This window comes from Salmo salar, chromosome 27 (genome assembly GCF_965601325.2).
Source record: "Salmo salar chromosome 27, fSalSal1, whole genome shotgun sequence".
Lineage (NCBI taxonomy): Eukaryota > Metazoa > Chordata > Actinopteri > Salmoniformes > Salmonidae > Salmo > Salmo salar.
This window is the reverse complement of record NC_138317.1, coordinates 19,918,688-19,943,942: the sequence shown is the minus strand read 5'-3', so window position 1 is coordinate 19,943,942 and position 25,255 is coordinate 19,918,688. Positions and strand designations below refer to the sequence as shown.

Genomic DNA, 25,255 nt, shown 5'->3' with positions numbered 1-25,255 from the left:
CACATGCTCAGATGTCGACCAATGGAGTGAAGTGTGTAGAGACTCTTAGACTTCAAATTGGGTAGGGGTTGAACAGAACACAACTCATCCGTTGTCAGTGAAGAAAAAATAGTTTTGCTTTGTGGGGGAGGGGGATAATGACTGCGTTCATAGTGACAGAAATAGCTATTTTTCATTTTTACCCCTGGAGGTGTTTCATGTCACAACCCCCATATCCCAGTATGAAGGTAAAAGGAATTATGAAAGTAAAGATACAGATGTTCCTTCCTGGTTGTGGAGGATCCAGAAGTATTATCTGTTATTACAGAGCAGAGTAGAGCGATGATGATAGGGCACTGCGCTTTACTGCCCCAAGGTAAATTATAGTGCACCCTGACATACACCAGTATTACATGCCTTTAAAACACATACACCAGTATTACATGCCTTTAAAACACATACACCAGTATTACATGCCTTTAAAACACATACACCAGTATTACATGCCTTTAAAACACATACACCAGTATTACATGTCTTTAAAACTAACACACATACACCAGTATTACATGTCTTTAAAACACATACAGCAGTATTACATGCCTTTAAAACACATACACCAGTATTACATGCCTTTAAAACACAGCCACCAGTATTACATGCCTTTAAAACACATACACCAGTATTACATGCCTTTAAAACACAGCCACCAGTATTACATGCCTTTAAAACACATACACCAGTATTACATGCCTTTAAAACACATAAACCAGTATTACATGCCTTTAAAACACATAAACCAGTATTACATGCCTTTAAAACACATACACCAGTATTACATGTCTTTAAAACACATACACCAGTATTACATGTCTTTAAAACACATACACCAGTATTACATGCCTTTAAAACACATACACCAGTATTACATGCCTTTAAAACACATACACCAGTATTACATGCCTTTAAAACACAGCCACCAGTATTTCATGTCTTTAAAACTAACACACCTACACCAGTATTACATGTCTTTAAAACACATACACCAGTATTACATGTCTTTAAAACACATACACCAGTATTACATGCCTTTAAAACACATACACCAGTATTAAATGTCTTTAAAACTAACACACATACACCAGTATTACATGTCTTTAAAACACATACACCAGTATTACATGCCTTTAAAACACATAAACCAGTATTACATGTCTTTAAAACACATACACCAGTATTACATGTCTTTAAAACACATACACCAGTATTACATGCCTTTAAAACACATACACCAGTATTACATGTCTTTAAAACTAACACACATACACCAGTATTACATGTCTTTAAAACACATACACCAGTATTACATGCCTTTAAAACACATAAACCAGTATTACATGCCTTTAAAACACATACACCAGTATTACATGCCTTTAAAACACAGCCACCAGTATTACATGCCTTTAAAACACATACACCAGTATTACATGTCTTTAAAACTAACACACATACACCAGTATTACATGTCTTTAAAACACATACACCAGTATTACATGCCATTAAAACACATAAACCAGTATTACATGCCTTTAAAACACATACACCAGTATTACATGCCTTTAAAACTAACACACATACACAGGCATTATCGAATCATACACCAGCAATACATACCTTAAACTAACACACATACACAGGCATTATCCAAACATACCACATCATTACATGCCTTTAAAGCTCACTTACATCAGCATTATCCAAACGTACACCATCATTACATATCTTTAAAACAAAACTGCCAAAGCAGCCAGAACAGCCAGCCAGTCACAGGAAGATGGACCCTGCCCAGAAAACAGTGACAGAGGCCAGGCGCTGGCATCCCAAGGGGCTGGGACCTGTGTGTGTTGGGACTGGTTCAGTGTCAGAGGTGAAAGTGCTGTGGGTTTGTGGTTAGAGATCCGCCTGCTGGTGACAAATAGGAATTACTACTAATAAATACTTTCCTTAAAATGGTAGTACAGTACCAACATTGATGGACAGATTCCCAGTCTAATATAAGTTGTATGAAACATCACCAGTGATTGTTACTGATGTCTGGGTAGTTGGTGGTTACTGGGTAGTGTAGGCTTAGTTAGTTCCTGTCCACAGGACATGTTAAAGGTCATACAACTACTGTAGGGTCACGTCTTCTATATCTTCCAGTACCACGTCCACATCAATGTTGTTTTTCTACCGGGTACCAAGCTATGTTTAGGAGCTGCTTGTGTCCAAAACCTCCTGTTGTGACTGAGACTTTACACGTTGGTGTTAACTCAGTAGACAAGGTCCTAAATAAAGTCATGTTCCAGACCAAGATCAATGGCAAGGCTACACAGAGGGAGCTCATTGGTTCCTACTGCGGAGGACGTAAAGTCCCAGTATGTGGACTTGGCCGTCATTAAAGCAGCTCGTTATCGTTTGACCTAGATGGAGTAACCAACGTTTTCTTCTTTTCCATGTCTCTTTTCTCCCTGGTCTCTCCCCCTGTCTCTCCGTCTCTCCTGTCTCCCCTCTCCCATGTGTTTATCCTCTCTCTTCTCTTCCTCTCCCTCTCCCCTCTCCTCCCTCCTGTCTCTCCCCAGGGAAGTTTCTACGTCCCCAGTGAGAACTGTTTACAGAGAGCTCACACATGGCATGGTAGACTCTGTCGCCTCCTACTGGTGGCACACAGAGGCCTACGTTCCTACTACACCAGTGTGATGAAGGAGATACCACAGCTGGACCAGGTGGACATAGGTGAGACAACAACATGTTACAATAGCATTTCCTCATTATTTAGCTATGTCTATTGTGGCAATCAATCAAGTCAATAATTTATTGTTCAATTGTATTTTATTTATTTTTTACAGTGGGTTTACTTCATACTGTGTAAGGCTGAGTAGAGCTGCGCTTTGCTGTAATAATCTCTTTCTCTTGTCTTTCTCTCCACAGACGAGCTTCCTGTGGAAGGAACACTAAATCAGCTCAAAATAGAATTACAGGTAGGTGGTGTACGAGACGTACAGTACTGATAAAAACCAAGATCAATATCAACATTTATATTAGCTGTGTTCTCTTTCCTCTCCAATGTTCTACTAGTATTTCCATAAAACAATTCCATTATTAAAGTGTTTTACTTTATCAACATACAGGTAACAGCCAAAATAAAGGAAACACCAACATAATGGAGCGTGTTAATAGGGCGTTGGGCCTCCACCAGCCAGAACAGCTTCAATGCACCTTGGCATAGATTCTACAAGTGTCTGGAACTCGATTGGAGGGATGCCACACCATTCTTCCATGAGAAATTCCAAAATGTGGTGTTTTGTTGATGGTGGTGGAAAACACTGTCTTAGGCCCCACTCTAGAATCTCCAACAAGTGTTCAATTGAGTTGAGATCTGGTGACTGAGACGGCCGTGGCATATGATTTACATCGTTTTCATAATAATCAAACCATTCAGTGACCACTCGTGCCCTGTGGAGGGGGGCATTGTCATCCTATCGGGGCATAGCCATTGGAGCCAAAATAATGGCCTGCCCAGCATTTTTATACATGACCCTAAACATGATGGGATATTAATTGCTTAATGAACTCAGGAGCCACATCTGTGTGGAAGCACCTGCTTTGCATATACTTATCTATTTATTCAAGTGTTTTCATTATTTGGCAGTTACCTGTACTTTTACTATATACAGTATCTAAGATACCATAAATGAGTTGAGCATATAAAGAGATACTATCTGTATCCACGCTCTCCTCTCCTCCTCTAGCTTCAGCTGGTCCATTAGAAGGCAGCAGAACATATCAGTAGAGACCTGACACAGCTCTGCTCTAACTAACGTGCCCTTTGACCTCTAACCCCTCTAACCAGCACCACACGCTGACCCTAACCCTCGTCTGTCTCCTCTCTCTTCTCCTTCTCTAGCTGCAGGAAGGACATGAGAAAGTAGCAGAACAGATCTGTAGAGACCTGACCCAACTCTGCTCCCAACTGTCGGCCCTGTGGACCCGCTTCCTGGAGGCTGCTGTTCCCAACACACATATCCTGTCCCACCTGTCCCAGGAACACCACACACTCAGGGTGAGCCCTAACCCCTGACCTCCAACCCCTGACCTCCTCAGGAACATCACACCCCCCCATACATTCAATCTAATCTATTTTAAAGCCGAGGTCTTGAACTCTCCAAAGCCCACTATTCTGATTAGGTTTTGTGTGTCAGATTGCGTAAGAGTATTACTGCCAGGTAAAATACACCAGCTTAGTCCCTCTAGACCTCTATGCCTTGAATAGACATTATATCTGAGAATCCCAAATGTAATTTCCATCTAATTATTGGAATGATTCATATTAATGTAAAATCTTCCCACTCCTCTCCTCAGTGTTGCTAGCAGGTCTCCAGGCTCTTGTCTCTCACAGTGTTAGTTTCATATCTCCTGCCTGCCTGTCTGTGAATCATAATGAACACAGTATGTCTCCATATTAGTTTACCCTCAGTGGTTAGTTTCATGCTTCCACCCATAGGATGGGTGTGATTTCAATAAACATTTATTTTGTAATTATCCTGATGTTTCTGACTCTCTGTCTCTCTCTGTCACGCTCTGTGACTTTATAACAGAAGACAGGTTTAGTTACAGTTCAGTGGGGATTATTTTTTCTTTTAATGCATGGTATCAAAGTCAAAATGTTATTGAAACTGTTCAAATAAATTACATTTGCAAAATGCCAGAAGTCAAACATAATTTAACACTTTATTTAGCACTATCTTTCATACATATACAGGTAACTGCCAAAGTAAAGAACACACCAACATAAAGTGTCTTAATAGGGTGTTGAGCCACCATAAACCGCCAGAACAGCTTCAATGCGCCTTGGTTTAGATTCTACAAGTGTCTGGAACTCTATTGGAGGGATGCGACACCATTCTTCCATGAGAAATTCAATCATTTAGTGTTGTGTTGATGGTGGTGGAAAATGTCTCAGCCGCTGCTCCAGAATCTCCCATAAGTGTTCAACTGGGTTGAGATCTGGGGCCTCATTTATAACCATTCAGTAAATTTCACACTAAATATCTGTGTGCGCCATATCTAAAAAATTATTTGTACGTCTAAAAAATATTTTGATTTATGAACTTGACATATGCCATACATAGCATGTTTCCCATTATAAATCAGACCTGTCGCAAAACTGTGCCCGCATTCTGCAAGATTGATTGTATATTGGAAACAATTTAAAAGTAGGTAACAGCCCACACTTCTATGCGAAGGATGAATTGTTGTTCAATATTTTGTTTATCAATAGAGTATTGTGTTTCTATGTCCTGCCTTGGTATAGGCTCTGAGATTAAATAGGCTTATGATGTCACGCTCCTATTGCACAGCATTACTGTAGCCTATGCATACTGTCAAATATTTTATATGAATAACTGGTCTATTTACTGTATTGGCAGAATGTACATTTTTTTGCAATAATTTATACTGTATTTGGCAAAGGACTGTGACAGTTTCTGAAAGAGAGAACATTTGAATTCAACAATGTTTTGCATCAACTTTTCCCCCAACCTAAACATGCTGTCTAGGCTACTCAAAACAAATTGAAATTACAGTGGGCTACATAGTAGTGGCATACAGTGCATTCGGAAAGTATTCAGACCCCTTGACTTTTTCCACAATTTGTTACGTTACAGCTTTATTCTAAAATGTTTTTTTCCCCCTCAATAATCTACACACAATACCCCATAATGACAAATCAAAAACAGGTTTTTAGAAATGTTTGCAAATGTGTTAAAAACGAAAAACTGAAATATCACATTTACATAAGTATTCAGACCCTTTACTCAGTACTTTGTTGAAGCACCTTTAGCAGCGATTACAGCCTCGATTCTTCTTGGGGACAACTGTCCTTCTGGAAGGTTCTCCCATCTCCACAGAGGAACTCTAGAGCTCTGTCAGAGTGACCATCGGGTTCTTGGTCACCTCCCTGACCAAAGGCATTCTCCCCCAATTGCGGGCGGCCAGCTCTAGGAAAAGTCTTGTTGCTTTCAAACTTTTTCCATTTAAGAATAATGGAGGCCACTGTGTTCTTGGGGACCTTCAATGCTACAGAAATGTTTTGGTACCCTTTGCCAGATCTGTGCCTCGACACAATCCTGTCTTGGAGCTCTACGCACAATTCCTTCGACCTCATGGCTTGGTTTTTGCTCTGACATGCACTGTCAACTGTGGTACCTTATCTAGAAAGGTGTGTACCTTTCCAAATCATGACCAATCAACTTAATTTATCACAGGTGGACTCCAATCAATTTGTAGAAACATCTGAAGGATGATCAATGGAAACAGGATGAAATTAGCTCAATTTCGAGTCTCATAGCAAAGGGTCAGAATACTTATGTAAATAAGGTGTTTCTTTTTTCTTTTTTTTTACACATTTGCTAATATTTCTCGAAACCTGTTTTCGCTTTGTCATTGTGAGGTTTTGTGTGTAGATTGATTAGTGTTGTGTTGATTGATGAGGGAAAAAATTCATTTCATCCATTTTAGAATAAGGCTGTAATGTAACAAAATGTGGAAAAAGGGAAAGGGTCTGAATACTTTCCGAATGCTCTGTACATACCTCATAGTAAAAGAGCAACTGTTTTGATGTTCACCTAATTAAATTAGGCTATAAACCGCACTGCTCATGGGATCACGTACAGCCAAACTTGAAATGCATAGCCTATCTATTTAAATAGGCCCAGTTAAATTAGAGATGCGCATGGTCATTTGTCGTATGGCACCATCAGTAATGTGAACCCATCACAGCTACGAAAGGTGAGGAATTTATTCTGCAATGGTTAAAAAAAATCCAGAAATAAGAAATGGATTCCTATGTCTAATTATTTTACATTCCAACTAAAGGAAATTGGCTACATGTCACGCCCTGACCTGAGAGAGCCTTTTTATGTCTCTATTTAGGTTTGGTCAGGGTATGATTTGGGTGGGCATTGTATGTCCTTTTCTTCTATGTTTTTGTATTTCTTTGTTTTGGTCTGGTATGGCTCTCAATCAGGGACAGCTGGGTTTTGTGGGTAGTTGTTTTCTGTCTTGTGTGTTCACCTGGCAGAACTGTTGGCTTTCGTTTTCTTGTTTTATTTAAAGTGTCATTAAAGTTAATATGAGCACTTACCACGCTCCATCTTGGTCCCCTCTGTCAGACGATCGTTACACTACATCGTGTTATGATTATTTTATCAATAAGCCTGTCATCATATCCCCCAGAAAATACTTAGGCCTGCTTACCTGCTTACAATAAAATACTTCAACCACTAGAAGATGTGCGTACGCATGGTCTGAAGTTTGCGTGGAGGAAAGGACATTTTCACGTTAAGTTCCATTTTTATAAATGCCAACTTTTGCTGGAAAACCGGCACACGCACACTTTGGGATATATTTTCTAAGTACGCACGGTTTATAAATGGGGCCCCTTGTGACTGAGATACAGATACACACACACACACACACACACACACACACACACACACACACACACCACACACACACACACACACACACACACACACACACACACACACACACACACACACACACACACACACACACACACACACACATATCCGTTAAACGTCCTATGCTCCTTTGAGACCCCTCTTTCATAGTCACTGAGATCTCTTCTAGCCAAAATAATGGGCATCTGGGCATTTTCTACGTGACAATAAGTATGATGGAACGTTAATTCTTAACTAACTCAGGAACCCCACCGGCGTAGAAGCACCTGCTTTCAAAATACATCGTATCTCTCATTTACTCAAGCGTTTCCTTTATTTTGGCAGTTACCTATATTTGAACAATTTTACACTATTAACTTTTACACCACTTTGAAGATCAAACCATTGCCTTTCGTGCATACAGTACTAACTCTGTAGGTTTCTCAGTGAGGAAATTAAGGTGGTTCTCGTTGGTATTTTGTGCTGATGTCAGGTCAGGCGATTTTCAGAGGCCTACTTCTTCACAGAACACCCCAAAGAGACATCCCTGACATTTCAAGAGGACCTGTGAGTATTGACATGATGTAGTTTTGTCACTCTGTTTTAAACAAAATGTTGTGTTAGTGCTTTACCTAAGATTTCATTCCATGAATGGAGAAAATGTAGATCCAATGTGTTCGAGTAGTTATGATAGATAGAGGAGAAAGGAGAAGATTACTTTTTGCTAACATGGTCTTTCTCCTGGTTAAAGGATCAACAGACACAGTCAGATAGCTGTGGAGGTGCGTAGCTCCAACTACCTGACCAGAATGCCCCCGTTACCTGTAGAATGCCTGGACATTGACGGAGACTGGAACAGCCTGCCTATCATCTTCGAAGATAGATATGTAGAGTCTCCACGGACAGGTGAGTTGACTAAGTCCGGGATTTCATTCAACAGCGATGTACATTTAAAGGCAATTTCCTCTACATTCGCAGAGATCATAATCGCTGATGGCTCAACAAGAATTCACTTTCAAGTAGTGCATAGGTTGTACATCTGTTTTAGTTTGAATCCTGGCCTGAGTCTGCTTTTATTTGTGCTAACAATACTGTTTTATCTGTTTCAGATTCCTACTTTTCAAGTAGTGTAGATAAGCATAATTCAAACATCTAGCATTAGCGTAAGACCTAACATTTTTATCCATCTTTCTTTCTAGATTGGGGATCATATATGCCAACACCTCTGTCCAGCAGTGAGCAGGCCATCCGTGACCCTCCTGTCACTGATGCCAACAATAGCCCTCCTCCCCTGGACCAGCTCACCAGCTCACCAGCAATACCAACCCAGGAACCTAAAGACAGTGAGGACTGCATGGACCTGTCTACATACGGGTCTCTCATAGGAGAGCAGAGCACCAGCATTACTACTTACAAGATAGGAGAGACATCAGACCCAGACCAGGCAGACCCAGACCAGGGAGAGCCAGTCCAGCCAGGGGATCCAGAGGAGCAAGCCAAGGCAGAGGAGATCTCAGAGGAGAGCCCTGGTTTAGGCCTGAGGATAATCAGAGTCAGGCCCACTGATGTGGATCCATTCAGAGGAGAGGCAGTGCTAATGATCTCCTCCAACCACAAACAGTGTACGGACCCACAACATACCTCTAACCGTGAAGACACGACTTGGAAAGACTTGGAGAACCACCAGGACATCATCACACAGAGATGCCAGAACATTATCAGTACAGGAATTGACTTGGATGTAGAAGAGAATGACATTGCTATGGACGACGACAGCAAGGTAGTTCCTCTGAGCCGTCTAACCACTTACCCCCAGGCTCCACTCAAAGACTATCCCCTCACGTACCCTCTACCTATGGACCTGAGGAGAGAGCTGGCCCACCGAGGGGTGGTGGGGGTGGGGGGCTCCAAGATAATGAACCGCTCCCCCTCCGTCATCTCCGACTCGGGCATCGAGAGTGAGCCCAGCTCGATGGCCTGGCTCCTGGACGCTCACCGGACTGGAGGAGGGCGCCCTCTGGAGGAGATAATGGTACTGCAGCGCCTGGAGAGGAGACACCCGGCCCACCGCAGCTCCCTGGAGGGCCTGCAGACAGAGAGTGGAGCCAGCGGGGGCAGCCTGCCCAGCGGAGGGGGTGGCAGCATGGGTATCCAGGCCTCCCTCACCTCCATCTCGTCCCTGCCCTACGAGGACGACGAGGAACAGAGGTACCAGCAACAGCTCAGTAAACTGACCAAGTCTGTCTCAGCTCCTCAGATCTCCAGCCCTGAGGACACAGAAGAGGACCAGGGAGGAGCGGAGGAGGAGGTAGACACGGAGAGCGAGGGGACCAGTGGGTACCAGGACCAGGAGGAGGGATGCTCCTCCATCTCCACTGCTCCCACCAATGTAATGGCTGGGGACTTGATTAGACACCAGGAGTCCTTATCCGGGGGAAACTACTCCTCTCTAGAGGACATCCAAGAGGGAGAGCTGCCTGAGGTTGGTCTGTTTGACTGGGTAGCAGCGCCCTCACCACCCCAGCATGTGATCAGAGCTCATATGGAGAGTTGTCATGTTCTTAAAGAAACTCTTAGATCTAATGAATCTGCTTTGCCAGTGGCCCTGTCAGACACTCAGGATACGAAGGCAGTATTAAGTGGCATTAGTCGAGTACCAGAAGTCTTGCTGTTCCAACAGTATGTTGAAGGCCATGATGACGTGAAGGATCCAGCTGTAGTCAGTCAGGTGGAGGATAAGAACCATCACAGAGGAGATAGCCGTGGTGTCTCAAACTCAGTGGACCCAGGTCCCTTTAAAGTAGACATCGCCTCCTGTAGCTGTGAGACAAAACCCTGTGAACATGACAGCAGTGTGCTGGTGGATGATGTGGAGGATAATCCAATCAGGGATGACTGTCAGAGTCTCCATCAGATTGGGTTGAATGACCTTGTTGACCAGGACCTACTGGATCATCATCATACTCCCTGCCAGAGTCTCCATCGGGTCGGGCTGCGTGACCTGGTGGTGGTCTCACAGAGGAAGAGCCTCCATGACCCCAGGCCTATCCCCTCTATCCCTAACCACACAGAGAGACCCATCCACCTCATAGGCCTTACTGTCAATGATACGGCCAGGCCTGATGGCCTCATAGGGCTCCCGGCCAATGAGCGAGAGCAGCTGGATCTCAACGGTCAGACCAAGCCGGCTAAGATCCCCAGTAGCTCAGAGTCAGGGTCAGGCTCGGGGTCAAACTCAGGGTCAGGCCTGTCCTTTATGAACAGGAAGGTGGTGGAGGTGGTGAATATGTCTGTGTCCTGTGCTCCAACCTGTCTTCCCTTCTCCTCCGTCCTCCGGGACTCACCGTCCATTAGCGGCATCTCCACTCGACAAGCCGCATCCCCCATTACCCATCAGCCCCTGGGGTCCTTCGGCATCATCTCCTCATCCTCGTCCAACTCCCTGGGGCCAGATGACGACACAAACGAGAGGATGCTGCAGTGAGTTGTTTTTTCTTTCTAGTTTTTAAATGAGACGGAAGTCAGATGTTTGCTCTTTGACCTCTTTGATGATGAGTTCTTGTGAGTGTGTGATTTCCCATAATGATGCTGCTGTTATTTCCAACAATGATTCCACCATCACCTGTCCCCTCTGCCCACACTGTGTTCCAGTTTCTACAGGTCCAAAGAGGATCTGGTGAAAGACCTGGTGTTCCAGGCAACCCTGTACAGTGACCTCCCTCACCTGGCCTCCGACCTGCCCTATTTCCCCCCTGAGGAGGAAGATGAGGAGTTTGAGGATGGCATACACCTGGTTGTCTGTGTCCACGGCCTTGATGGTGAGACAATCAATCAATGAATGAATCAAACAATCAATTAAAATCAACCAATCGCCTGATCCACCTGATTGTATATGTCCATGGCCTGGATGATAAAACAGCATACAATGCTGTCCAATGTGTCCAATGCTAGGACAATACAACTTTACTCAAAAGAACTGAACAGTCCAAAATATATTTTGGGTCCCCCCTCTATGCTTACATACAGATCAGGGGCCAGGAGTTTAAAGGTGTATTGTTTTATTGTCTCCTCCTAGGGAACAGTGCAGACCTTCGCCTGGTGAAGACCTTCATAGAGCTGGGTTTACCAGGGTCCAGACTGGACTTCCTCATGTCTGAGAGGAACCAGGTAAAATACATAATATTCTGTCTGCACATTAATACAATAAAACATAGATTCTTGTAAATCGATAATATGTGTGAGTGAATCCTGTGAATATGCTTTCATTTTAGCTACTTATACCAGAGCACCCTTGTTAAAGAGGTATTTGAATCTCTATAGGATTTCCTGGTTAAATAAATGTAAAAATATGTTGGTTGTTTTCCTCTTACTTGGCTGCAGATTGACACGTTTGCAGATTTTGACACCATGACGGACAGGCTAATAGACGAGATCATCCAGCACATTCAGCTGTACAACCTCACCGTCGGACGGATAAGGTCAGTATCCTAACCACTACACAACATTAAGGTCAGTCTCCTAACCACCACACAACATTAAGGTCAGTCTCCTAACCACCACACAACCTTAAGGTCAGTTCAAACTACCACACATTTATTTTGTGAGATAGTAAAATAGAACTTCTCCAATCAAGACAGGATAACCATATTGCTTCAGAAGATAATGAACCACGTTTCTTGTAGTTAATTTTTTCTGAACTTGTTTTTTTATTACTTTCTAGCACTTCAAGCTAGATTACAGAGTAGCTAGCTAACTGCCAGCTAACTGCCAGCTAACTGTCAATGGCAGGTATCCTAGTGGTTAGAGTGTTGGGCCAGTAACCGAAAGGTTGTTGGATCAAATCCCTGAGCTGAATAGGTAAATATCTGTTGTTTAGCCCCTGAGCAAGGCAGTTAACCCACTGTTCCCTGTGTGCCAAATATGTGGATGTCTATTATGGCAGCCCCCTGCACCTCTCTGATCCAGAGGGGTTTAGTTGAATGCATTCAGTTGTACAACTGACTAGGTATCCCCCTCTCCCTTTGTAGCCATGGATTGTGCATCTTCTGTTGTTTAGCTAAGTCACTAGCTGGTTGATGTTTTCCTTTTGTAACAAGGGCAGATGAAAGCAACATCCACCTCCACAAATTCTGTTTACATTGATAACCATACTGAATGAAGCAGTTAATGGACCTCATGGGCACCCTTAACTTTTTCACTTAATTTAAAGGGGAATTCACATTAAAATGTTTTGTGCAACTGACTTAAAGTTAAGGAAACTTGAAGGAAAAAGATGAGGGGGAAATTAACTTAAGGTGTTTTATGCAACTGGGCCCATTGCCTTAACTACCATACAACAATAAATGCAGTTCCAACTACCACACAACATTAATGTCAGTGTCCTAACCACAACACAACATTAAGGTCGGTTCTAACTACCACACAACATTAATGTCAGTATTCTAACTACCACATAACATAAAGACATAGGTACAATAATAGGAGGCAAAGGAGAAACAAAAGCCAAATAGCCACTAGATGGCAGGATATGAATACATTATGATATTCACTGGGAAGATCTCAATTGCATCCTCCTCACGTCCTCTCTCCTCGTCACCTTCTTAAAACCCATTGTATGAGAAAGACAGAGGTTCCTACTCCTCCAATGAGTTTTGAGAAGGAGACGAGGAGAAAGGACACTAGGAGTATGCGTCCTCTCTCCTCCGTCTTCTCTCGCCTCCTTTTGAAAAAGGTCAAAGGAGAGTCTGCGAGGAAAGTGAACGTGGATGAAATGAGACGGTCGTCGTTAGGCAAATTATGTTTACAGGGGTGGATCCCCAAATAAATGTGTAAAGTGATCAAACAAATGAAGTTAGTTGTGCAAGACATGTTATAGATGAAAAAATGAGTTGTTTTTAAACGTGGACATGTTTTTTTGTCCTCTGACATGAAGCTGATTCAAAGGGGGTGTGGCAGATTTAAAAGCTCTTCCGCCTTAGGATACACATGAGTATCCTCGATGAAAGGTGGCTATCGAGGAGTGGAGGACACTTTCGTTTGCCTACTAATGAACTGACACACTCCTCGACCACTTATCGGTTTCTGGGTCACGGAGGAGAGAGGACAGAGGACAGAGGACGGAATTTTGCCCAAATGAGAAAACCCCCCTTTCTCAGTTCAATCCTAAACCCTATCAAACTGATGGCGAATTAGAGAAGAGGAGGCTGGTGGGAGGAGCAATAGGAGTACGGGCTCATTGTAATGGCTGCAATGGAATAAATGGGATGGAGTCAAACGTGGTTTCCATATGTTTAATGTATTTCATACCGTTCCATTTATTCCATTGCAGCCATTACAATGAGCCCATCCTCCTATAGCTCCTCCCACCAGCCTCCTCTGAGTTCGAGAAAGTTTTAATAACCCAGTAATGGAGGATATTCCCATGCACTTTCAATCACTTAGCATTGTCTTTGATGTGAAGAACTTAAACATATTTCTCTCCGCAGCAGAACACTAATGGGTCCAAATCAAGTACAGTGATTCATCATGTACAATAATTGCCCTAAATATGCCAATGTTCCTATCTGAGTTTCTGTGTGTGCTATTTAAGTATGCATTCTTTTCAACATTGTTTATACTCTGGAGAAATGTGACTAAAGACATGGAGTGCCACAGTAGCAGCTGTCTCTCTCCTCATCGCCTCTACTATATTTAGTGTTAGAGGAAATAGATGAGGAGGTTGTTTGTAGCTGGTGTTAAGGAAAGCTGCCCAGTACTGCGATGATGGTGATACTGTCACGACTTCCGCCGAAGTCGGTCCCTCTCCTTGTTCGGGCGGCGTTCGGCGGTCGACGTCACCGGCTTTCTAGCCATCGCCGATCCACTTTTAATTTTCCATTTGTTTTGTCTTTGTTTTTTCTACACACATGGTTTCTATTCCCCAATTACATGTTCATTATTTAACCCTCTGTTTCCCCCATGTTTGTGTGCATGTTTGTATATAATGTTCAGGTTGTTACTTGTTGGCTGGTATTGTTTGCCGGGTTCGTTATTACGCCCGTTATTTACGAGTGACCGGTAGTTCACGCACCTTTAGTATTTGTTTTATACTGGTGCTGTTCGTGGAATAAATTACCTTGTACACTCATCTCTGCTCTCCTGCGCCTGATTCCATGCACCAGTTACCCACAGCCTGACAGAAACACGCACCTCAAATAGAGTTGGCAGGAGCAGTTACCCCGGTACTAGGGGTTGAGGAGTGCGTCCAGCAGCATGAGGCGATGCTACAACATCTCGGCACTGCTATAGATCGCGTCCTACAGACTATGGAGCGCTGGGAGAGAAGAGGAGTTCCTTCAGCGCCTCCACCAGCACCCCCAAGGACACCACTGATCACCCCTCCTTCACCCGGTTCCAGTGGGATTCGGCTCTCCCTTCCGAGGGAGTACGATGGGAAGGCAGCGGGATATCAGGGTTTCCTACTCCAACTGGTGCTCTACCTGGCGACCGTGCACCCAGCTCCTTCGGGCAGCGAAAGCGTGTCCGCCCTTGTCTCGTGCACCTGAGGCAGGGGACGAGGAGCGCATAGGAGTTCGCATTGGACTTACGTACCCTGGCCGCCGGCACGGGGTGGAACGACAGGGCCTTGATCGATCACTACCGTTGTAGTTTACGTGAGGACGTCCGTCGAGAGTTGGCCTGTAGGGACACAACTCTGACCTTTGACCAGCTGGTGGACATGTCCATAAGGTTGGATAACCTGCTGGCTACCCACAGACGTCCAGATTGGGGTCTGTCGATTCCATCCCCCAGCACTACCGCTCTGAAGCCCATGGAGCTGGGAGGTGCTGCAATTAGGGCGACCGGAGGAGGGGCCGATCCATGCACCATCTATGGCCGCAGAGGGTACACTGCCGGTCGGTGCTGGGGAGGTTCCTCTAGGAGTCGAGGCCGCAAGCAGGGCACTATCGTGTCACCCCCTGTTGCTCACATGTTTTTGTTTATTAATTTTCCAGAGTTTTCCCCGCATTCCCAGCATAAGGCGCTCGTAGATTCAGGCGCAGCTGGGAATTTTATTGATAGATCATTTGCCCATAGTTTAGGGATCCCCATTGTTCCTGTGGATATGCCTTTCCCTGTGCATGCCTTAGATAGTCAACCATTATGGTCAGGACTAATTAGGGAGGCCACCACTCCACTGGGCATGGTTACGCGGGAGGGTCACAAGGAGAGAATCAGTCTCTTCCTTATTGATTCTCCTGCGTTTCCCATGGTGCTGGGCCTACCCTGGTTGGCCTGTCATGACCCCACTATTTCGTGGCAACAGAGGGCTCTCACAGGGTGGTCACGAAAGTGCTCGGGTAGGTGTTTAGGGGTTTCCGTCGGTGCTACTATGGTGGAAAGTCCAGACCAGGTCTCCACCGTGCGCATCCCCTCTGAATATGCCGATTTGGCTCTCGCCTTCTGTAAAAAGAAGGCGACTCAATTACCACCCCATCGACGGGGGGATTGTGCGATAAATATCCTGGTAGACGCAGCACTTCCCAGGAGTCACGTGTATCCCCTGTCGCAAGAGAAGATGGCAGCTATGGAAACATATGTCTCCGAATCTCTGGGGCAGGGGTACATTCGGCCCTCCACTTCACCTGCCTCCTCGAGTTTCTTTTTTGTGAAGAAGAAGGATGGAGGTCTGCGCCTGTGTATTGACTATTGAGGCATCAACCAAATCACTGTGAGGTACAGTTATCCGCTACCTCTCATCGCCAGTCCGATCGAGTCAATGCATGGGCCACGCTTCTTCACAAAATTGGATCTCAGGAGCGCTTACAACCTGGTGCGCATCCGGGAGGGGGACGAGTGGAAGACGGCATTTAGTACCACCTCAGGGCACTATGAGTACCTCGTCATGCCGTACGGGTTGATGAATTCTCCATCAGTCTTCCAGGCCTTTGTAGACGAGATTTTCCCGGGACCTGCACGGGCAGGTGTAGTGGTGTACATCGACGACATTCTGATATACTCCGCTACACGTGCCGAGCATGTGTCCCTGGTGCGCAGGGTGCTTGGTCGACTGTTGGAGCATGACCTGTACGTCAAGGCTGAGAAATGCATGTTCTTTCAACAGTCCATCTCCTTCCTAGGGTACCGCATTTCCACTTCAGGGGTGGAGATGGAGAGTGACCGCATTTCAGCCGTGCGTAATTGGCCGACTCCCACAACAGTAAAGGAAGTGCAATGGTTTTTAGGGTTTGCCAACTACTAACTGAGGTTTATCCGGGGTTTTGGTCAGGTAGCGGCTCCCATTACCTCACTGCTGAAGGGGGGACTGGTGCGTTTGCAGTGGTCGGCTGAGGCGGACAGGGCTTTTGGTCAGCTGAGGGCTCTGTTTACCTCTGCTCCGGTTCTGGCTCATCCGGATCCCTCTTTGGCGTTCATAGTGGAGGTGGACGCGTCCGAGGCTGGGATAGGAGCCGTGCTCTCTCAGCGCTCGGGTATGGCACCAAAGCTCCGCCCCAGTGCCTTCTTTTTTCGAAGAAGCTCAGCCCGAAACTATGACGTGGGGGACCGGGAGCTGTTGGCTGTCGTCAAGGCTTTGAAGGCATGGAGACATTGGCTTGAGGGGGCTGAACACCCTTTTCTCATCTGGACTGACCACCGCAATCTGGAGTACATCCGGGCGGCGAGGAGACTGAACCCTCGCCAGGCAAGGTGGGCCATGTTCTTTACCCGTTTTGTCTTCATCCTGTCCTACAGACCAGGTTCCCTGAACGCTAAGGCAGACGCACTGTCCCGGATGTATGACACAGAGGAGCGGCCCATGGATCCCACTCCCATACTTCCGGCCTCTTGCCTGGTAGCACCGGTGGTGTGGGAGCTGGACGTGGACATCGAGCGGGCGTTACATTCAGAGCTCACTCCCCCCCCCAATGTCCAGCTGGGCGTCTGTACATTCCGTCTGCTGTCCGCGACCGTTTGATCTATTGGGCCCATACGTCACCCTCCTCTGGTCATCCGGGCATCGGTCGGACAGTGCGCTCTCTTAGTGGGAAGTACTGGTGGTCCACTTTAGCTAAGGACGTGAGGGTTTATGTCTCCTCCTGCTCGGTGTGCTCCCACTTGCCCAGAGGGAAGTTACAACCCTTACCCGTTCCACAACGGCCGTGGTCGCACCTGTTGGTGGATTTCCTAACAAATATTCCTCCATCACAGGGTAACACCACGATTCTGGTCGTTGTGGACCGGCTTTCTAAGTCCTGTCGTCTCCTCCCTTAGCCCAGGAAGCCTATGGCCCTACAGACTGCGGAGGCCCTGTTTACACACGTCTTCCAGCACTACAGGGTGCCTGAGAACATAGTATCTGATTGAGATCCCCAGTTCACGTCAAGGGTCTGGAGGGCATTCATGGAACATCTGGGGGTCTCGGTCAGCCTTATCTCGGGTTTTCACCCCGAGAGTAACGGGCAGGTGGAGAGAGTGAACCAGGATGTGGGTAGGTTTCTATTGCCAGGACCGGCCGGGGGAGTGGGCGGCATTCGTGCCCTAGGCAGAGATGGCCCAGAACTTGCTCCGCCATTCCTCCACTAACCTCTCCCCCTTCCAGTGTGCACTGGGGTACCAACCGGTCCTGGTGCCTTGCCATCAGAGCCAGATCGAGGCTCCTGCGGTGGATGACTGGTTTAGGCATGCTGAAGAGACCTGGGACGTTGCTCATGTGCACCTTCAGCGTGCCGTGAGGCACCAGAAAACCTGGGCAGATCACCACCACAGTGAGGCCCCGGTGTTCGCACCAGGGGACCGGGTCTGGCTCTCGACCCGAAACCTGCCCCGCCGCCTGCCCTGCCGGAAGTTGGGCCCGCAGTTTGTGGGGCCATTCAAAGTCTTGAGGAGAGTGTACGAGGTATGTTACAGGTTACAGCTTCCCCACGATTATTGAATTAACCCCTCGTTCCATGTGTCTCTCCTCAGGCCGGTGGTGGCTTGTCCACTCCAGGAGTCTGAGGTGCGGGAGGTTCCTCCGCCCCCTTTGGACATCGAGGGGGCCCCGGCGTATGCAGTTCGATCCATACTGGATTAGAGGCGTTGGGCGAGGGGCCTTCAGTACCTCGTGGAGTGGGAGGGGTACGGTCCGGAGGAGAGATGCTGGGTGCCGGTGGAGGACGTATTGGACCCCTCGATGCTGCGGGACTTCCACTGTCTCCATCCGGATCGCCCTGCGCCTCGTCCTCCGGGTCATCCCCGAGGTCGGTGTCAAGGAGGGGTACTGTCACGACTTCCGCCGAAGTCGGTCCCTCTCCTTGTTCGGGCGGCGGTCGACGTCACCGGCTTTCTAGCCATTGCCAATCCACTTTTCATTTTCCATTTGTTTTGTCTTTGTTTTCTTCACACCTGGTTTCTATTCCCCAATTACATGTTCATTATTTAACCTCTTACATCTAGACGTTCTGCTAGCGGAACACCTGCTCCAACATCCAATGATAGGCGTGGCGCGAATTACAAATTCCTCAAAAATACAAAAACTTCAATTTTTCAAACATATGACTATTTCACAGCATTTTAAAGACAAGACTCTCCTTTATCTAACCACACTGTCCGATTTCAAAAAGGCTTTACAGCGAAAGCAAAACATTAGATTATGTCAGCAGAGTACCCAGCCAGAAATAATCAGACACCCATTTTTTCAAGCTAGCATATAATGTCACAAAAAACAAAACCACAGCTAAATGCAGCACTAACCTTTGATGATCTTCATCAGATGACACACCTAGGACATTATGTTATACAATACATGCATGTTTTGTTCAATCAAGTTCATATTTATATCAAAAACCAGCTTTTTACATTAGCATGTGACGTTCAGAACTAGCATACCCCCCGCAAACCTCCGGTGAATTTACTAAATTACTCACGATAAACATTCACAAAAAACATAACAATTATTTTAAGAATTATAGATACAGAACTCCTTTGTGCAATCGAGGTGTCCGATTTTAAAATAGCTTTTCGGTGAAAGCACATTTTGCAATATTCTGAGTAGATAGCCCAGCCATTACGGCTAGCTATTTAGACACCCACCAAGTTTAGCCCTGACCAAACTCCGATTTACTATTACAAAAGTTTGATTACCTTTGGTGTTCTTCGTCAGAATGCACTCCCAGGACTGCTACTTCAATAACAAATGTTGGTTTGGTTCAAAATAATCCATAGTTATATCCAAATAGCGGCGTTTTGTTCGTGCGTTCAAGACACTATCCGAAGTGTAAATAAGGGTCACGAGCATGGCGCATTTCGTGACAAAAGATTTCTAAATATTCCATTACCGTAGCATGTCAACCGCTGTTTAAAATCAATTTTTATGCCATTTTTCTCGTAAAAAAGCGATAATATTCCGACCGGGAATCTGCGTTTAGGTAAACAGACGAAAGAAAATAAAGCATGGGGTCGACTCGGGCACGAGCCTGAGTCTCAAAGTACTGTGACCAGCCACTACCCAAACGCGCTACTTTTTTTCCAGCCAGAGCCTGCAAAGCCACGATTCAGCTTTTTGCCGCCTTCTGAGAGCCCATGGGAGCCGTAGGAAGTGTCACGTAACAGCAGAGATCCCCTGTAATGGATAGAGATAATCAAGAAGGGCAAGAAATTGTCAGACAGGGCACTTCCTGCATGGAATCTTCTCAGGTTTTGGCCTGCCAAATGAGTTCTGTTATACTCACAGACACCATTCAAACAGTTTTAGAAACTTTGGAGTGTTTCCTATCCAAAGCTAATAATTATATGCATATTCTGGTTTCTGGGCAGGAGTAATAATCAGATTAAATCGGGTACGTTTTTTATCCGTCCGTGAAAATACTGCCCCCTAGCCATAACAGGTTAACCCTCTGTTTCCCCCATGTTTGTGTGCGTGTTTGTATATAATGTTCAGGTCGTTACTTGTTGGCTGGTATTGTTTGCCGGGTTCGATATTACGCCCGTTATTTACGAGTGACCGGTATTTCACGCACCTTTAGTATTTGTTTTATACTGGTGCTGTTCGTGGAATAAATGACCTTGTACACTCATCTCTGCTCTCCTGCGCCTGATTCCATGCACCAGTTACCCACAGCCTGACAGATACTACTGTACTTAGCAGATTGAGAACATAACATTAAGGAAATCTAACTTCTCATTGACTACTGGGGCAAAGCAGCTAATTATTGTAGCGAGCACTATCTTAGCCATTAAGACGTCAAGATGTCGCCTTGCTTTGGAGGACGCTTTTTTGGACATTAATCATCTCTATGGAGTTAAAAATATAAAGATCTATTTTCTTGACAAAACTCAAGGGCTAGATTGGATGAGCTACCCTCGTCCTGAACACTTTATTCTGATAGAGTAAATACCAGGGGGCCAAGGAATTGGAGGCACTTCTTGCTGTGCATAGTTTCTATTCTATAATAAGAAACTGTGCAGTCAGTCTTGGCAGTCTTTTCCTTTTATCATTCTTTAGTCTAACGAGACCTAGGTAGCAGCAGAGTATTGTATTTATCTGTTCTGTTTGTTGGTTCTGTTTTTCTGTTCTGTTTGTCTGTTTTGTTTCTGTTCTGTTTGTCGGTTCTGTTTGTCTCCCTTTCCTGACCCTCAGTTTCATCGGTCACTCTTTGGGGAACGTGATTATCCGGTCGGTGCTGACAAGGCCCCGGTTCCGCTGCTACCTGGTCAAACTGCACACCTTCCTGTCTCTGTCTGGACCACACCTGGGAACGCTGTACAACAACAGCACGCTGGTCAGCACAGGTGAGGTGGGGAGGGAGGGTCAGCATACTTATCTACTTACTTAGGCCTGTGTAATCCTTGCAAAACATAGGGCATCGTTGACTTAGCATGGAGAATAGAAACAGTGCAGAGATTATATATACTGTATTACCCCAAAGAGTGTTTCTGATTCTGGTTTTGTCTCCTCAGCAGCTTCGTACCAGTCTGTATTAATTGTACTATATTTAACTCTGCCCTGTGATCATCCCAGTGTTGTCTTCAAAGGGGGGTGTGTGTGTCTTTTATTCAGGTGATGTCTGTGGTTGTTACAGGTCTATGGCTGATGCCTGTGGTTGTTACAGGTCTGTGGCTTATGTCTGTGGCTGATGTAGGTCTGTGGCTGACATCTGTGTTTGTTTTAGGTCTTTGGCTGATGCAGAAGCTGAAGAAATCTGGATCGTTGCTGCAGCTCACCTGCAGAGATCACACCGATCCTCGGAAAACCTTCCTCTATCTTCTCAGTCAGAAACCAGGTAGGTACTGCTATAATGTAGGAGGAACTATACTGTAAGAGCACAATGAGCTCAAATATTCATTAAAATGTTGTTCATCTTGTCTTTTTTTCTTAGTTTTTTTTCTCTTTTCCTCTCCATATGTCATTTGGCTAACACACAGACTCCACTAGCTAGCTAGCTCTGTTCTGAGAAGCACCCCCACTGTGTGAGATGAACAAAGCATCCGTTTGTCAAAGACTCCAAGTACATAAGCCAGAAAAACACTTTTTTCTTCGAGCTGTGCCGGGCTGACAAAATGATCCAAACCCTGTCATTTGAAACCCAGCAGTGCACTCTTTTAAGAGCACAGTGACAGGAGACACGAGAAATAACACAGCTTTATCAGTGGAGGGCTGTCAAACAATGATGATGGCACCAAGTAATATATAAATATAACCCACAAAACACTTTCTGTCTCTCTATTTCTGTCTCTCTGTCTACGCCCTCTGTTTGTCTCTTTTCTCAGGGCTCCAGTTCTTCAAGAATGTGGTGTTGGTGGCATCGCCTCAGGACCGATATGTTCCCTTCCACTCTGCCAGGATAGAGATGTGCAGGACTGCACTCAAAGACAGGACCACAGGTTAGCACCAGTCACTGCAGCTCCTATGTTCCTATTGAAAAGACCAGATGCCTGCCTTCTCCACCAAATACATCTAAGAATCATGGTTCGCATAGTAAACAATCGTCATAACGTACTGTAGCTTTCTCTCTGTTGACGTGCCAATGTGATTGCGTAAATAGAGAAAGCTTTTAACATTCCAACAGAGACTGATCCCTAACATGTGTCTGTCTGTTTTCACGCTGTAGTTCTCTGTGTACACTAACTAACATGTGTTTCTGTCTTCACATTTAAAGGTCCAGTGTACACAGAGATGATCAACAACCTACTCCAGCCGTTGGTGGGGGCTAAGGACTGTCGTCTGATTCGTCAGAATGTGTTCCACGCCCTGCCCAACACCGCCAACACTCTGATTGGCCGAGCCGCTCACATCGCTGTGCTCGACTCTGAACTCTTCTTGGAGAAGTTCTTCCTGGTCGCAGGGCTCAACTACTTCAAATAGAATTTAAAACTACTTCAAATAGTACTTCAAACTACTTTAAAGGGATACGTCAGGATTTTGACAATGAAGCCCTTTAGCTATTTCCCCAGAGTCAGATGAACTTGTGGATTCCATTTTTATGTATCTGCGTGCAGTTTGAAGGAAGTTGCTAACTAGCAGGAGCGCAATTGCAAACTACCGTTAGGGCAATGACTGGAAGTATATGGAAACTGCTAGCCTGCTAGTAGATACCGCAGACTTCCAGTCATTGGGCTGACACTAGTTAGCATTGGCTCGCGAAACTACCTCTAACTTCCTTCATACTGGATGCATTGACATAAAAATGGTATCCACTAGTTCATCTGACTCTGGGGAAGTAGATAAAATGCTTAATTGACAAAATCCTGAAGTATCCCTTTAAATAGAGGCTCAACTATTTAAAAAAGTAGGACCACTACTTCAAATAGAGCTTTAGCTATAGAGAAACTGGCTCAGAGAGGCCCTAGGTCTATATGAAGATCTCTTTGTTGTGGTTGACTGGATAGGAGGATTTGGTGAGAGAAAGGGGGTTGCACCATGACTATGTACAGTGTATATTTAAAGTATGTATACCTATGTTACCCCTGCTGTCAAAGAGGTGATCATAACCTCTATACATCCCATCCACATTAACAGCTGTATACAGTATGTCAAGTGAAACAACCGCCGTGGTGCATCGTGTGGCTCATATTGGTGTTGTATAGGCCTTATGAACACCCCTTCATCCCAAAGTATAGTCAATATAATGTACATCTAATGTCCATCCCAAAGCACTACCAAATCAAGAACATTTCATGTTGGTATGTATCCTGACCTGAAGTGGCTAGTCTGAATGAGGATCACTGGATGAAGGATCTACTTGAATGAGTATATGTATGAAATTGTTTTTAAAAAACTAAGGAGATAGTTGTTTGAAATTTAACTCCTTAATTGTAAATGTTATAATACATGTGTCAAACTCCACATAGAACTGTGGTGATATTATACTGTACAAATGTTTCTTTTTACAAAAATTATTTATATATAATTTTAAATTATGTATTTTAAATTATACCATATCCATAAGTTTGTCAGACTATGAGCATTGTGTTGTGGATTTTATATCATACAATTTCAACACGTAACATGAAGGCCAAATCAAGAGGTGAACCTTCTCTGCAGTATACACTGTAATATATACAATGCAAGAAAAAGGTGTTCTATATATTTATTGTATACATTTATATACAGTATATTACATATATAAAAAGTGTATGTTTGTTGAAAGCATTTGTGTGTCCATCAAACTACTGAGTTGAGTTGAATGCTTATCAACCATGTAATGCCTTTGTGTTCTTTAAAATAAGGTATATCCCAACCTCCATAAGGTATTATGTACCTTCTACCGACTGTAGTGATCCTATTGAGATATGAGTATTACTACTACTGAGATATGAGTATTACTACTACTAAGATATGAGTATTTCTATACTGAGATATGAATAATATGAGTAATATTATACTGAGAATTACTATACTGAGATATGCGTATTACTATACTGAGATATGTGTATTACTATACAGATATGAGTATTACTATACTGAGGTATGAGTATTACTGCTACTGAGTCCATTGTGTAATTATCTTGGTTGATTAATATTTGAAATATAGAATTATGAAATATGAATGGCTATAGCTCATATCCCTTGGAAATGGGATTTTTTTCCTGATTTCTCATACCGTATGTGCGCTGCTTTTAGAGTTAGATTTTGTATGCATTGAACCTTTAATGTCGCTACCTTGTCTGTGCCAGGAACAGTATAATAAGGAGGGTGTCACCTTCCTGCGTCGGAGAACAGTGTCTCTACTATGGGAACTTACTAGTAGGCACTATGCTTCTGTCCATCGAGATTAAATGAATGTTTAAATTTACAGAGATGTTGTCATGGTATCACTTGGAGGTGACTGAAGTTGCGTCTATGGAGGTCATGTACCGACACAGACCTGTAGTTATTCTTTGCACTGGTTTGAGTGACAAGTACACTTTATGGTGGACGTTTACAGCAAGTAGACCTATAGATACACTTGCTCGACGAAGTCCTTGCACTCCAACATTGTCCTTCATGTATGGATGTTTCAATTGATATTGTACATACTCCATTCTCCGCTCACGGGTTAGCTTTCAAAGATGTGTCCATGAAGCTAGCGGCAAGCGACAAAGCTTGACCTTACTCGTCTCCTATTGTAATGTCCCATCTTCTAGTGTTCTGTCGTCACTGTCATTAAGCCCTGTCCTAGTGTCCTTGCAGTACAAAAGGTAACATCTCCAAGTCGTCTCCTGCGGCTGCTCTGTTTGCTGCAGTGCTGACTGGTAAGCAGAGTGTCACCGGGATTGACTTTAATTAAATGGCTTCCGTTAGGACGCACGCACACACACACACCACACACACAGCA

The 25,255-nt window shown here is 44.7% G+C and overlaps 1 protein-coding gene across 1 annotated transcript in view; it reads left to right on the top strand.

Moving 5' to 3' along the window:
- The window catches only part of LOC106588622 (protein FAM135B), a 51,017-nt gene extending 26,284 nt beyond the window's left edge, over positions 1-24,733 (top strand). Inside the window, exons 8-20 of the mRNA XM_014177789.3 lie at positions 2,601-2,754; positions 2,950-2,999; positions 3,926-4,081; positions 7,975-8,048; positions 8,233-8,387; positions 8,681-10,961; positions 11,133-11,299; positions 11,557-11,648; positions 11,862-11,959; positions 21,079-21,230; positions 21,611-21,721; positions 22,209-22,322; positions 22,598-24,733. Of these exons, the coding sequence (XP_014033264.2) occupies positions 2,601-2,754; positions 2,950-2,999; positions 3,926-4,081; positions 7,975-8,048; positions 8,233-8,387; positions 8,681-10,961; positions 11,133-11,299; positions 11,557-11,648; positions 11,862-11,959; positions 21,079-21,230; positions 21,611-21,721; positions 22,209-22,322; positions 22,598-22,803 (3,810 nt within the window). The 3' untranslated portion in view covers positions 22,804-24,733. The remainder of the gene's footprint in view (positions 1-2,600; positions 2,755-2,949; positions 3,000-3,925; positions 4,082-7,974; positions 8,049-8,232; positions 8,388-8,680; positions 10,962-11,132; positions 11,300-11,556; positions 11,649-11,861; positions 11,960-21,078; positions 21,231-21,610; positions 21,722-22,208; positions 22,323-22,597) is intronic.
- The last annotated feature ends 522 nt before the right edge of the window (positions 24,734-25,255 follow it).